This window comes from Mustela lutreola, chromosome 3 (genome assembly GCF_030435805.1).
Source record: "Mustela lutreola isolate mMusLut2 chromosome 3, mMusLut2.pri, whole genome shotgun sequence".
NCBI lineage: Eukaryota > Metazoa > Chordata > Mammalia > Carnivora > Mustelidae > Mustela > Mustela lutreola.
This window is the reverse complement of record NC_081292.1, coordinates 19,372,177-19,386,920: the sequence shown is the minus strand read 5'-3', so window position 1 is coordinate 19,386,920 and position 14,744 is coordinate 19,372,177. Positions and strand designations below refer to the sequence as shown.

The 14,744-nt window shown below is 42.6% G+C and overlaps 1 protein-coding gene across 2 annotated transcripts in view; it reads left to right on the top strand.

Moving 5' to 3' along the window:
- COL14A1 (collagen type XIV alpha 1 chain) overlaps positions 1-14,744 on the top strand; it is a 219,022-nt gene that overhangs the window by 174,304 nt on the left and 29,974 nt on the right. For both annotated transcript variants that reach the window (XM_059165716.1, XM_059165717.1), the window contains exons 41-42: positions 6,492-6,545; positions 6,982-7,053. In XM_059165716.1, coding sequence (XP_059021699.1) covers positions 6,492-6,545; positions 6,982-7,053 — 126 coding nt within the window. The remainder of the gene's footprint in view (positions 1-6,491; positions 6,546-6,981; positions 7,054-14,744) is intronic.

The following is a 14,744-nucleotide window of genomic DNA, read 5'->3' as shown; positions in this document are numbered from 1 at the left end:
AGACACTCCTGTTGGAGCCTAGGGCATGGATGAAATCTGCCTTGTTCTCTGGTCTCGGGCCATCCTTCAGGGTCAGGCCAGATGCTTAATATTTGCAAGCCAGTGGTTCCCCAATGTAAGGGATCGAGGCGCTCCAAGTTTTGCTTTGTTTTGGGGCACACCAATTCCTGGGCTTCGACCTCAGAGAATTAGATATGCAAGGTATTAGGTGTGACTTTGGAATTTGTAGTTTTAAAAAGCTTAATGCTTCTCAGGTGCCTGGGTGGCTCAGTGGGTTAAGCCTCTGCCTTCGGCTCAGGTCATGATCTCAGAGTCCTGGGATCGAGTCCTGCATTGGGCTTTCTGCTTAGCAGGGAGCCTCCTTCCCCTCGTTTTCTCTCTCTGCCTGCCTTTCTGCCTACTTGTGACCTCTGTTTCTCAAATAAAATCTTTTAAAAAAAATAAAAAGAAATAAAAAGCTTAATGCTTCTCATAATCAGCTGGGAGTTAGAATCACTGGATAGTATAGCAGGTTAGGCCTATTGTATGGCTAAGTAATTCCTTGCACAGCATTTTGCTGCTGCTTTAATTCACCCAAGCCATCACTTCGGGTTACTAAAAATATGTCTGTATTTCTCTCTATATATATACATTAAGTTACATATGTAATATATACATGTATGGACATATTAAGTGTATTGTGCATATATATGTAAATATGTGCACGTTTGTATATCTATTTATAGGCACACACAGATACTGTGTGTGTGTCTGAAAATTCCCCAGGGTGGCTCAACATGGTGCCACACATAAGGACTGATCTTGGGTATCGAGGCTGGGGTAGTGTTTACAGAGTCTGTGGCTTGTTGGTGCTTGGCCTCTTACTCTGGTGGTTGGGCGTAATCCTTTGCTGCAAGTAGCAGCCTTATTTCTCATGGCTGACTGCCTTGCTGGGATGTCTGCTGGTGCTCCCAGCAGTCCAGACCCATGCCACAGGGTGGAGATCATCCAGCAGGAGTTTCTTCAAGTGTTTTTCTGACCCTCACCGCTTGGGTTTGCTTCCTCTAAGCAAACTCATCGGACGCCAGCTGTGTGGACAGCCCACTCTACCTTAGAGCACGGTGGAGGTCAGAGGACATGAACAATCGGCATGTTCCAGTATCTGGGCTTAATATCTGTGACTCACCATTCCAGGCTTCAGAAAAGGCATGCGTGGTGTGTATCATGATTGAGTCACGAGTTCTGAGCGCCATGTGATAGCTACATAAACGTAAATATTCTGCTTCTGACTTTAATTTTAATTACAACACTCTTTGTGGGCACGTCAGTTTCCGCTGTTAAGTGCCAGAGGCACAGAACTTAGAAACTGTAAAGTTTTTAAGACCCTACAGGAAATTTGTATGTATATTATATATTTTCCAAAGCAGGGCAAGGGAAACAGCAAAATGGACATTAATGAATGGTTAACTAAATGTCTGTAAAACAGTATACTTTGCCAGTTTCGTCCATAGGTAAATTTAGTATTCATTCAAATATCAGTGATTTTTGAAAGCAAATGTTAAGGCTAATTTCCCTTTGATGATAAATCACAGCCAACCATAATTTAGTAACTTGCTCATAGCCACCTCTTTTCAAAAACAAAATTATAAAAATCCCTTCAAGTTTTTATAGCAAAACTCATTTTTAATGTGGGTTGTGGGTGCATATTAAGATGTTGAGGTGAGAATCTCAGAAAAAGAAAAATGTCTGGAGTTATTCGTGTTCTAAAACATGCCTTTTTGTGGACTTCAGGCTCTTGAAAAATATGTTTGTTGGCTTAAGTGAATGTCTACATTATGCTTATCTCTTACTTCTATTCCCTGCTATTCATTCTTCATTGTGTGCTTGGGGTTTCCACTTTTTATGAGGGTGCTTAACTCACAAGCACACATCTTTCCAGATTGGCTAGCATATATGAAATGGAAAATTTACAGGTATAGAAATGTTCTGGGAAATGCAAACACATTTTGAGCTGAGATGGGTTGAAGACCGTTCCTCCAGTGAGCTTTGATCAAGATTAAGCTGGATCACAAAGCTAGAATCTGTCGTTCATTTTGCCTTGTAACATGCAGACATTTTACAGAGTTTTTCTTTTCACCAAGTTTATTGCTTTTATATATTAAAACAAAACAAAACAAAACTGCTGCCCTTGCTCCTCACCCTGAGATGAAGAGGTGAGAAGGGGGACCCGAGCCCTGGCTAAGCATTGCCTGGCTTGCAAAGATGGGCTAAAACATGGCACCACAGCGACGCTTGAGCAGGGAGATTCACGCAGTAGCCCAGCCCTCCCAGGTCCCTTGATTTAAACATCTCCCTGGTGAAGCCCTCTCTCCCTTCCTATGCCAGGATGAGCTGTTCTTCCTACATGTTCCCATGGAACTCTCTTGTCCATCATCATAACACTATCATTTGCTACCAGTCGTTGGCTATAGGCTTTGCTCAAAACCGTAAGCTCCTTGGAAAGACAGTCTCATTCATCATCAGCTATCCAGATCCTACCAGAATGCACAGCACAGAGTAGCTTTGCAAATACTTTTCTAATGTGACAAATGTGTGGCTTACAACTAATAATCTTTCAATGGTAAATTTACTCGTGCAATCAAAAAATTAAAATGTAAAACTATTTACATGATGAAAAATGTGAAGTTTTTATTTTCTAGGGTTAGGAAAAAACTTTGGAAAAATGTGTTTGATGATGTCTCTAAAATGGTATTCGAAGTAACATCCTTTTAGTTATAACAATGTGGAACAAGTACATTTCAATTTGCAATCAGGGAAACGGGTAACTCACAGTAATCTTAAGCATGCCTTTCTTCTTTTTTTAATTTAAATTCAATTAGCCAACACATCGTAGGTCATTAGTTTCAATGTCATTAGTGTTCAATCATTTGTCAATCGCATACAACACCCAGTGCTCATCCCATCATGTGCCCTCCTTAATGCCCGTCACCCTGATGCCCCATCCCCCTACCTGCCTCCCCTCCAGCAACTTAATGCCTTTATTCTTGAACTGTAGTGTCTAAAAATTCTCGATTGTTCACGACAATCCATGAAATAAAGTGCTAGAGTAAAATGCACTGTTGGCGCCCCCATCAGATCCCCCTTTCCTGACAGGTATATTCCACCCCTAAGCAGCTACAGATGCTGATGCTAAGGATTCAGAATTGGCCCTTCCGCAGAGAACTGCTCTTGGAAATGGCACCTTGGCTCCAGTCCATGACTAACTGATATGGGTGAACAAAACCTGACGACGGGTCACTGCGGGTTGTAACTCACACTGCAGCTCCCCCCATGGGATGAGCTGGTGGCCAACTTCAGGGAAAGCCAAATCTCATGCCTCCTCCCCTGCCCTCCCCTGCCTCCTTCACTAGCTGGCTGGTTTCTCCCAAGAAGAGTCCATCTGTAAATCAAAGGCATGGCATCCGGGTCCGCTTCTAGGACAGTACCCTGAGGATATTCACCGAAATGAAATGTCAGCTTCCGAGGGTGCAGGACGCCTGACCCCTTTCCTCTGTGCTCACGGAGGGCTCCGGCACAAGGACAGATGACACGGCACTTCCTCCCCACCCGCTTTATTTCCAGACTAGTACTATCCGAGACCGACGCTTATTGAGTCAACAGGATAATCAGAGCCCTTCTTGCAGGAGCCCCAGTGCTGTTCAAATTAAACATTGTGTTAGGACCTATTTTGTGCCAGCAGTGTGCCAGGGAAATAGTAGGAATGGAACAAGGAATCAAGTATAGCTTCTGCTCTCTCAGCTTCTGGTAGGTAGAAGAACACGAAGTGAACAAACGTCTTGTCTAGGACCCTCTTTGGAGCACACTAAAGCACTGGCCCCTCCGCCCAATTTAGCAGGACAGGTCAATGCAGAACGGTTCTCAGGCTTGTCCTTTAGCGCCTGGCGGAGACTTCCGGCGCATCACCACTTTACTGGCGGAGACTTCCGGCGCATCACAGCTTTACCGTCTCCTTCCGCGCAACTCGGGGGCGGGGCGTCGGTGTGTTCCTTCCGTGAAACCAATCGCCCCTGTGTCCTGGGGCGGGCCTCGTGCTGCGGTGCTGGTGGCTGAGTGTCGTGTTGGCTGGGTTTCGTGTGGGGGTTGTGCATGGGTGCGTGGGGGCTTCCCATCCCTGCTGGAAGAGTTTTAGGGCAGGAAGCCAAAATATGTTCTTTCTAAAACATCTTAAATTATGGGCTATGTGCCCAGAATCCTTTTTTTTTCTTCCGTGAACTTTATTGAGGAAATCACAGATTTTTAAATTCCTTTTTAAGAAATGTGTTTAATTCTCCCCAACCTTTTAAATGGTAAGTTCCCCTAACCCCGTTGGGCCCCAGATTTACTCCCTTATAACATGAAGAGATTGAACTGCAGTTCTCAAGCCCTCTTCCTCTCTCACGTGTTCTGATTTTTTATGGCCTCTTCTCGAATATGCTGTATTTAAACAAAATGCAAAATAATTTCTTGCAGATTAGGTCAGCATCAATTTTTGCTGTTTAGTTAGTAAATCCCCAAAAAAGGGGTGTGTGTGTGTGTGTGTGTGTAACTTAATCTGTATCAACCTCTATTACTGCAGCCTTCTGACTTAGTTTTGCTTTTTTTTTTTTTTTAAGTAAGCTCTAAGCCCAAAACGGGCCTTGAACTCATGACCCCAAGATCAAGAGTCACATAATCTCCTGACTGAGCCAGCTAGGCAACCTCTGACTTAATATTTTTGACTGAATGTCTGAAATGAAAAAAACAGAAGTGGTAGTAAAAAATACAAACAAACAACAACCCCCAAAAAACCAACTAGCTTGTATATTAATGTAGGATAACTGCTGTAACAAGCAATTCTAAAATCTCAGTGGTTTAATGCAGCAAAATAAAATAAAGTCTATTGTTGGTTCACAACCGAATACTGTCAACGGGATAGAGAGAGGCGTAGGGAGGTCTAGTCTCTGCTCTATATGGTCATTGGGGAACATGGGGTCTCTCCATCTTGGGAGACTTTAATCTTCAACACATGGGCTCTGAAGTTGCTACAAAAGGGGAGAAGAAAGTGAAGGATTACCCACAGGAAATTTTCAAAAGCCAGGACTAGAACTGGCCCCTTTCCATTGGCCAGAATTCAGTACTGTGGTTCCAACATGATTGCTGGAACAGGAGGCTGGGAACTTTGCCTCACACTGTGCCTGGGCAGAAAAGGAAAATCATGAACATTGGTGAGATCTGGAATCATCAGCCTTTTCTGGTTTTCAGACTTGCCAGTATACTGGAGTTTGAGAGCATGCTGGAGAGGGCTTTGCTGCCCAGTGCTGTTCCTACACACTTAGCCCAACCCCTCTTCATGCCCCTTTTTATTCCTTTCTTCCCACTCACATACCATTTCTTTTCTTCCAACCTCATCTTTACTCTCTTATCTGACACCTTGAGGTAGGGAGGGATAATGTGAATGTGGATGAGGAGCTGTAAGGAGATAATTTCATGGATAAGACAGAGGAAAAAACAGGGGTCACTGGAAGAGTGGCAGAAATTTCAAATTTCCCCAAGTGAGCAAAAAGGGGTTGGTTTGACTTGGATGCATTGGTTTGAGATGGAAATAGATTATTCCTAAAAGAGACAAATCTCAGGATAAAACGTTCACTTCTCGGTGGAGTAGAAGATGATGTTCTGGTCCATATTTTATTAACCTATTATAAAATTCAGACTGAAGAACCTCTTTCATATTTTTAACTACTTGCAAAGACCAGCATCCACAATTAAGAACTATAACCATTTAAGTGTAACCCATTCTAGCCCTTCCTTATATATTTTCACAAAACACCACATTCAATCATTTAGGAAGATATTTTTAGAAAGAATATAATTTGCTTTCTGCCTTAAACTCTTGCGGCATGGAATGGGAAGCCAACGTCTACTCATTTGTAAGCTGGCGGTGACACACATTGAACAAGCTGACCCAGCAGTCAAAACTCTGTCATTGCAACAGGAAATCCCCCCAACAGTCTCCTGCAGGCACTTGCTGAAGAGTTGCTGTTTCAGAACTTGTAGTAATTTGTAATGTAGGTTTCTTTGATAGGTAGTCTTTGCCCCCAAACTCTCGCTGACTCTAGGCCATGAAAGACACTAGCTCATCTTTTCCCTTTTTTGTCTGATTAATTACCAAGACTTCATCTTCTTTTCCTTTGTTATGCTTGGTTTAATTAAAAAAAAAAAACACTTTCTGGAAACAAGTTCCTGTTTAGTCTGTAAGTGGCATGTCTTGGACCTAAAATTCTTACACTGGACAATTTCACAGAGCCAACAGACCCAAAAGTGTTGCCAGGAACAATTCTCATGAAGTTTAAAAGCAGTGAATCCTTGGAAGTCCAGAGCAAGCAACAGGACTTGTCCCTCCCCCGCCAATATTAAATAGTATTAGGCACATTTACTCTGAAAACCACATAAATAAAGCAACTGCATAGTTGACACATTGTGTTTCTTTTCTCCAGGGATTTCCTGGAAAGGACGGGTCCTCTGGCCCTCCAGGACCACCAGGGCCAATTGTGAGTATTTCCACAAACTACTAGGATTTAAAGCATTTCATTTCTTTTGAGAAATTTTCTTTTGCTCAGCTTTTCACCTGGGCAGCCATCTTTGCTCTAGGGTAACAGCCCCCTCTTTGGTGCAGAGCTCTCCCTACAGTTTCCATGTGGCTTGATCACTCTATCAAAGCCACTCGGTCCCTACAATCCCCTGCATGATCTAGCTTTTATATTGAACTTAGGTAAGGCTTGAGTTTGAAAGAACTGCACTTGACTTGTCTCCCCTACCTTTTTGATAGTTGGGAATAGGAATGAGCCATGGATCCTGAAGTCTTGGTGTTGAGAGGGAGGGAAGTCATCACTGTGTGTATTTGCTAATCCTTCTTGAGAGCTGGCTGTCTTCGATGAGAATGTGTGAGTACTCACCTTTGCTCCGTTTTCCTGTCTGTCTACTTAGGGCATTCCCGGAGCCCCTGGAGTCCCAGGGATCACAGGAAGCATGGGACCTCAAGGTGCCCTGGGGCCACCTGTGAGTATTGCAACAGTAGCCAGTTGGCTTTGGATTATTTATGTTATTTATGTTATTTATTTAAACTTATTTAAATTTACCAGCATCTCTGTTGGACAAAATGTTTATTCCTTACTAGACTCTGTGGCATCCATAAAGGAAACCAGAGAAGCTCCCAGGGGAAGGATTGAGATCAGGCTGTGCATATATCGTGGCTAGAGACAGATGGCCCCAAAAGGGAATAGTCAGCTATGCTTCTGTTTATACATTTTTTCATTGTTTGCTATTCTGTATTTTTCTAAGTAAATTCAACATCATCTTTACAAGGATTGGGTACAACAGCTATGTGTTAACTGGGCCTGTCTCCTGGTTAAAAAAAAAATATATATACAAAGTTGAGAAATTCAAGGATGGGTAAGAATGGGAACAGATTTTTCTTTCTAAGTTCTACAAGAAAGACAGGATTTCCCTTCAAACACGAACTCACACATAAGCAAATAAGTGTAAGTGAAAGAAAGGCAGTGAATAGAACTAAAGACCTCCCATTTTTGTGCTTCTCATCTCTCCGTGTGTTCAAGTGTGACCAGTGGGAGCAGTAGAGAGAGGATGGGGGAGAAAAAAATGAGCACATCTGTGTCAGTTTCCTCATCTGTAAGTTGAGGAGGCTGCATTAAGTGGCCTCCAAAGCATCTGTTGTCTTCAGCGACTTTCAAGCTGTTTCTTCTAGGTGTAGGTATTAGTCAGCATTCTGACATTATCTGTGATATACTGACCCTGGATCCATACCTTAAAGTAACTGGAGACATGTAAATGTATGTATGACCACAGACATGTAAAGAATTTGTAAAAGAGTGAAATTTGAAGCATGAAGTAGGAGAAGTTAATGAGTGAATTTTTTTTTAAGATTTTATTTATTGGGGCACCTGGGTGGCTCAGTGGGTTAAGCAGCTGCCTTCGGCTCAGGTCATGATCTCAGGGTCCTGGGATCGAGTCCTGCATCGGGCTCTCTGCTCAGCGGGGACCCTGCTTCCCTCTTTCTCTGCCTGCCTCTCTGTCTATTTGTGATCTCTCTATGTCAAATAAATAAATAAAAATAAAATCTTTAAAAAAAAAGATTTTATTTATTTGAGAGAGAGACAATAAGAAAGAACATGAGAGAGGAGAAGGTCAGAGGGCGAAGCAGACTCGCAGTGGAGCTGGGATCCCGAGGCAGGACTCGATCCCAGGACTCCAGGATCATGACCTGAGCCAAAGGCAGTTGCTTAACCAATTGAGTCACCCAGGCACCCATGAGTGAAATTTCTGTGGCTGCATATAGCGCATTACTGCAATCCTGGAGGCTCAAAACTACAAAAATGTATTAACTTACAGTTGTGCAGATCAGAAGTCTGACACAGTCTCACTGGGTTAAAATCAAGGTGTTGGCACTTCCTTCCTGGAGCTTCTAGGAGAGAAACTATTTCCTTGTCTTCTCCAGCATCCAAAGACTTCCCACATTCTTTGGCTCATGGCCAACTTCTATCTTCAAAGCCAGCGGTGTTTCATCTCTCTGGCCATTCTTCCATCATCACATTTCCTTCTGGACACAGTCCAGAAAGATTCTTTGCTTTAAAGACCTATATGATTGTATGTGGGCCGCCACGTAATCCTCGAGAGTGCCCTAGAGAACCTCAAGACGCTTGCCTACGTCACACTTGCAAAGTCCCTTTGCCACATAAGGTGATATATTCATAGGTTCTGGGGATGAGGGCATAGATACTCTTGAGGGATGGAGGGTATGCTTTTTCTCCCTACCACAGTGAACAAAACAGAACAGAAACATTGGTTCTCATTTGGAAGGACACCTGTCTCCCTCTCACCACCCAGAAAGCCATATTACTTTTTATTTTCAAAACTCACAGCAATAAGATCTCATCCTCAGGGTCCTTTCTCAAGATAGGAACATAGAAAATGCCTCCAGATTTGAGCCAGCACGTCCTTACTTGCACACCCAAATGAATGTTTTCCTCAGCAGCCACTTTACGAAACGGTATACTCATTCCAAGTACAATGTCCTTGTTCAAAACACTTTCATAGCTCCTCTTTTTAAATCCAGCTGGTAATGGGTCACAGGAAAAGATTTTATTGCTTTGTCTTCACACCTCTTTTATTTATTTATTTCCTTCCTTTCTTTCTTTCTTGACACAGAGAAAGAGCGAGAGAAAACACAAGCAGGGGGAGTGGGAGAGGGAGAAGCAGGCTTCCCCTGGAGCAGAGAACCCAACACCAGGCTCGATCCCAGGACCCTGGGATCACGACTTGAGCTGAAGGCAGATGCTTAATGACTGAGCCATCCAGGCACCCCCGCACCTCTTTTTTTAAACCCACAGTGATGTTACTGAGAATGGTCATGCACATGGAAACATACTGTACACTCACACATGTAATCACACACAAGCACACGTGCGTGCATACGTGTACCCACACTCTCAGCCCTATCTCTACTACTCTTTTACTGCAAACTTCTCTATGCATTTGGCTTGAGGCTGTTTCTTACTGGAAAGGAGATTTGAAAACCTCATCTCTGCTACCAGGCTTCAGTCCACTTCCCAAAATGTGCTCCTGGGAACAAGAGCTCTGGAATATTTCAACAGGGCTTAAAGCAGTGTCAGAGACCTGTGCGTATAAAACCTGTTTCTCAGAAAGCCATAAGAGATTTTAGGACTTCAGAAGCTTGGAGGCCGCCCAAAGTGGAATGAGAGAAAACGAAAGCTGCTTTCATTGGACGAGGCAATGAGCTAACATATGGGTATATGAGCCACTCTTTTCATCCCCGGCCCTCTTGCGGACCCCTCCTAGAACTTGTGTCCCTTACCCCAAGCTGGGTTGATCCTAAATCCATGAACAGTAGAATGGGAAAGAAGGGTTGGCTGTCGGAGGTCCTTAGGGGAAGAAAATGGGTGCACGAAGGGTGAACACATTAGCTAAGTAGAACCCCACCCTGCCCTACCACCTGGTGGATGGAGCTCTCAAATAGACTGTAAATATGGGGCACGCCAAAATGCCCATAAACTTTGTCCCAGAAATAAAGTACTTGTTTATAACATTATCTTCAATTATTGTAAATCAATGAAAAAGGGCGCTTGCTGGTGCGTGAGGATCCCCGTGCCACTAGCAGTTTTATCAGAGACAGAAGCCATGTAGTATAAAGGCACTGGGGTGGTGGTGGTGGGGGAGGTGTTGCCCCAGTCGTGAGCTCTGGGTCTCCTCTCCAAAGCCAGTTGTTCTCCAAACTGTCCAGCCCAGACTTTCCTGATCACTCTGGGATGTGAGCAGCTGGGACGCCTGCTGGCCGCCAGTCTGGCGTGACCAGTAAAGCAGGCTCAGTGTCCTGGTGGTAGGGCCCTGATTGATTTCCCATGGATGTCTGTCTAGGAAGGCAGGAGGGAAAGAGACCAAGAGAGACAGACGGCCCCACTGAAAATAGCAACGTGTTTCCTAGGGCAGTGCCAGGACCGTGTGCTTTCCTGCGATCTGCCATCAGCCACCGGCTGCCCGGGCTGGAACGTGCATCTGTGGCTGTAGCACTCATAATTCTTACCTGAGGTTGCAGACTGGGCTGAAATGCAGGGTCTCCCTTCCAGCGCGGGGGATGGTGATGAAGCTCGTATAAGAAGTGGCCATAGGTTCAGCTTGAAATCGACACAAGTAGAGGGGTCCCCTCCAGCATTTAAAGAGCACTGCACTGGAAATCAGGATGCCTGGGTTCTGGAGGTGGCCCTGCTATGATCTTACCCAGTTGTGCCTGCCACATCCCTTAAGCAATTTATCTAGGCTCTCAGGACATCGGCTTCCCCATTCATTCATTTAAAAATATGTGCTGGGTAGCCATGATATGGACCCAGATACATGGGGGCAAGGAGTTCCTAGGGATATGAAAGATGACCAAGATGTTTTTCCACATCCATGGAAAATCTAGAGAGAATGTTTTTTCGATAAATAGGTATAATAAAAGGCAGAATGTAAGAAATGTCTTGAGGGAAAGACAACGAAGTTGCTATGAAAGCCCCACTGAGAGACAGAGAGAGACAGAGAGGGAGCTACACCCTGAGCTGACGGGCTAGGGAGAATCGTGCCCGAATGAGGCAGCATTTGGCTTGGATCTTGAGATGTGGGTGTGATTTCTGCCCACAAAGACAGGAAGAGGGCATTGATGGGGGTTGTGATTAAGACATAAAGTAAACACAAACCACCCCATCTTTTATACATTTTAGAATTTTTCAACTCTTTCTCTTACATCATGGCCACTGCCACAATTTTATTCTGACCTCTCTTCTTTTCTCACAGAGTTTATCACGGCCAGCCCTAACTGGCCCCCTTGCCTCTGCTTTCACCCTGGTCCGTCCATTCCCCAGGTGCTGAGTGATCCTTCTAGTACATCTTTGATGTGTCATTCTCTGCCTTGAGTCTCCTCACTGGATCCCGGTAGCCAGAGGATGGGTCCCAAATATTAAGCAAGGTAGACATGGCCCTTCATCATGGTCCCTATCTTGACCTTCCGACTGGCCTCCCACCGTCTCTTTGTTTGGAGTTGAGTCATCTAAAATTATGTAGAGCTGACCCAACACATACTATACCATTTCACACTTGTTTAGGCTTCAGAACATCCTTCCATTCATCTGAGTTGGTTTCTCCTCCTTTCTCACCGTGCTGAGTTTCTGGCTAGTCTTTCTTTAAAGCTGGGTACTTCCTGTGTGAGGCGCCACTCACCTCCTCAGGCTGAGACCACGTCCAGCCCTCCACTGAAATGATCTCTTCCTCAAAGGCAGAAATGTCATCATACTCATGTACTCACATGTTTTTGTTCCTAGTTTCCAGCTTCGTTTCATAGAGGGCTCTTAATAGGTCATTGTTAAAAGAAAGAAAGAATGAAGGCATGTTTGCATTCTAGTTAGGCTGATGTCCTAGGGAGTATTAGAAGATTATCTCTTCATGGTCTAACGTGGGAGACCTTTAGAGCCGAGCTAGGATGTTTTGATTTGTGTTAACAGACATCTTTAATATGTAGGACTTGGACCATGATGAGATCATTCCTCTTCCCTCAGCATTAAAATTCTGTGACTTTATGAATGTAGCTACTGTAGTTTCATTTCTTTACATTTCAAGGGTTCCTAAAATTGTAGGAAAATGTGCCATTTTTCTTTCCCACATCTACAGGGAATATGTGTTTTCCCTCAAAGTGTACTTTGGTGGAGTTATGGACCTGCCCTTGCTCAGGAATTTTTATTTTGTTTTTGTTTTACTTTGCAAAAATCAAAGGAAAGATGTTAGGGACATTGGAATAAAAAATAACTTCTTGTTGTACAGATATTCTACTAAATGGGTCTTTCACTGAGACTTCCTAGCTGTGTCCTGTAGTTACCAAAAAGCCAGCATCATGAGGCTGAGTATGAGGAATTTCAGGTCGGATTAAATACATCCATCTCTATGTACCAGAAGGGGCTGATACGGTGTGCTTTTTCTTATCACTTGGGTTCACCCTCTAACTTCTTTTTCTAAGTTTTAAACATTCCAAGGAAGCATATTTAATAAATGATAGCTAGGAATAGAGATGTCAAATAGTGTATTGGTTCAGGAAAAAAATACTTGATATCAGTTGTTTTTAAGAAATGACTCAGGTTAACACTGAGTTCTGAGCAGCTAGGGTTAGTGGGGAGGGAGTCCTGGTTGCCTTTTTGTTATTGTTTAGCTAGGAAATGGAGTTGAAGATCTTGGATGGCAGGATTGTTGAATGGCGTTCTCATTCACTCTGCTAAAAGAACACTTTGCTGGGGAGATCACGGGCTCTGGAGCCCAGCTGATTGGGTTCTGGTCCCAGAGTTTCCTTTTCCTCACTGTGGGATCATGGACGAGTTATTTCACCTCTTGGGGAATCATTTTTCTTATGTGTAAAGTGGAAATAACATCTCCTAGGGTTGTTAGAAAGAATGAATTAGATTGCTTTATAGGTATTCTTATAAGGATTAAATAAATAAATTAATCTGATAAGGCTGTGATAGAGTTCAATGGGTTGATACACTGAGAACAGTGCTTAGAACATGATAAAAAGCAGCTTCGGTATTAAACTGCTAGTATTTACCAATAGTTTCTGAATATATTAAAAATGTGGAAGATTTACTTATTTTTGTTGCTGATTTGGATTTTGTTTTGCATGTAATGCTTGAAAATCTGCTTCCACTAAAGATTTATTTCATAGTAGCATAAGTAGCTCTTTTCTCCAGTTAGACATTATTGCATCTTTGGGGATTTGGCCACTTGTAGAGCCAAGACATGAGGAAGACAACAGCAGTACATCTTTATCTCTAAAGAATTGTGAGTGAAGGATGCCTTGTACATCTTACTTTTGCAAACAGTTTTTATAAGGGAAATTGGGTACTTTCTAGCAGAATCAACTCTTGGATACTTTTTAACAGAATCAACTCTTTTTCTGATGGTCTAGAATGCCTGAGAATGTTTTTTCAGTCAAGGCAGTTAAAATGAAGCTGCCATCCAGACTTGCAGTAAAATTCAGCCATTCATTCATTCATTCGGTTAACATATCTTTGAGCACATGCCCAAACACAGTCCTAGGAATTGGGGAGACGGGAGTTTGTGAGCTAGACATAGACTGCCTATGGAATTTACATGCTTAGAATAGTTATAGAGAGCATATGTTTTCTTTGTAGAGTTTGAGATTCTCCCCTGGCAAGTCCAGCTTTGTATTTTTCATAAGGTCTGTTCCACGTGCTACCTCATTCCAAAAAATGATAATATTATGAAATGCTAACACATTATCCTTGTAAGGAACCCCAGAGACCATTTAACTTAATGGCCTGATTTTACAAAGAAGCTCCGAGAGTTTAAGTGGCTTAGAGATCCTATCTCATTTATTTTTTCCCCAAAATATTAGTGTGAAAAATTTCAAACAAAATTCAAAAGATTTAGAGTGAATGCCTATATACCCAGCATTGAGATTCCACTATTATATGTTGTGTATGTATTTTTCAATAATGTTCTCTTCGGCTTTGTTGATTATTGATCTCATTTGTAATCTTGAAAAATTATCTTATAGTACACTAAAGGGTGGATTTATTCTTCAAGTTGAAGTCAGTTAATATTTTTCTTCTCACTTTATTAACAGAACAAAAGGAAGCTCAAGGTCAGAGGAAGTAGACAGCAGTCCTAGATTTATAAAGACTACTTCAATTTAATATTGGATTTAGTTGAATGTTTGAGTAAATCTTTTATGCAGGAAACAGGCTAGGTAGTTCTAGAAATACAAAGTAATATAAGTTATGTCTTCCAGTTTTAGAGATCTTACCATCTACATAGAAGAGAAATCCATTGACTTGTAACTAAGTACATTGGAGAATTAAAAAATGCAGCGTCATATCACTGGTAGTTGAACTAAGTGCTGGATTAGAATATTCCTACTGTTGCTACTTAATTTATAACATTTATGTTTATAAATACTTTAATATTTTTCTCACATTTCAAATGTTTTCACACACTGAGTAGATCAGGTCTATGAGTCGATCATCAGGTCTATGGGAGTGTGAAAGTATCATTTTGAGGAGTAGAAGATAGGGAGGTTGGAGCTAAATAACAAAAGATTTTGAGTTGAAGAACCAACTTTGTCACTTGGATGTCTAAGAATCATCAGGTGATTCAAATAGAGGAAGAGCTGTGGTCAC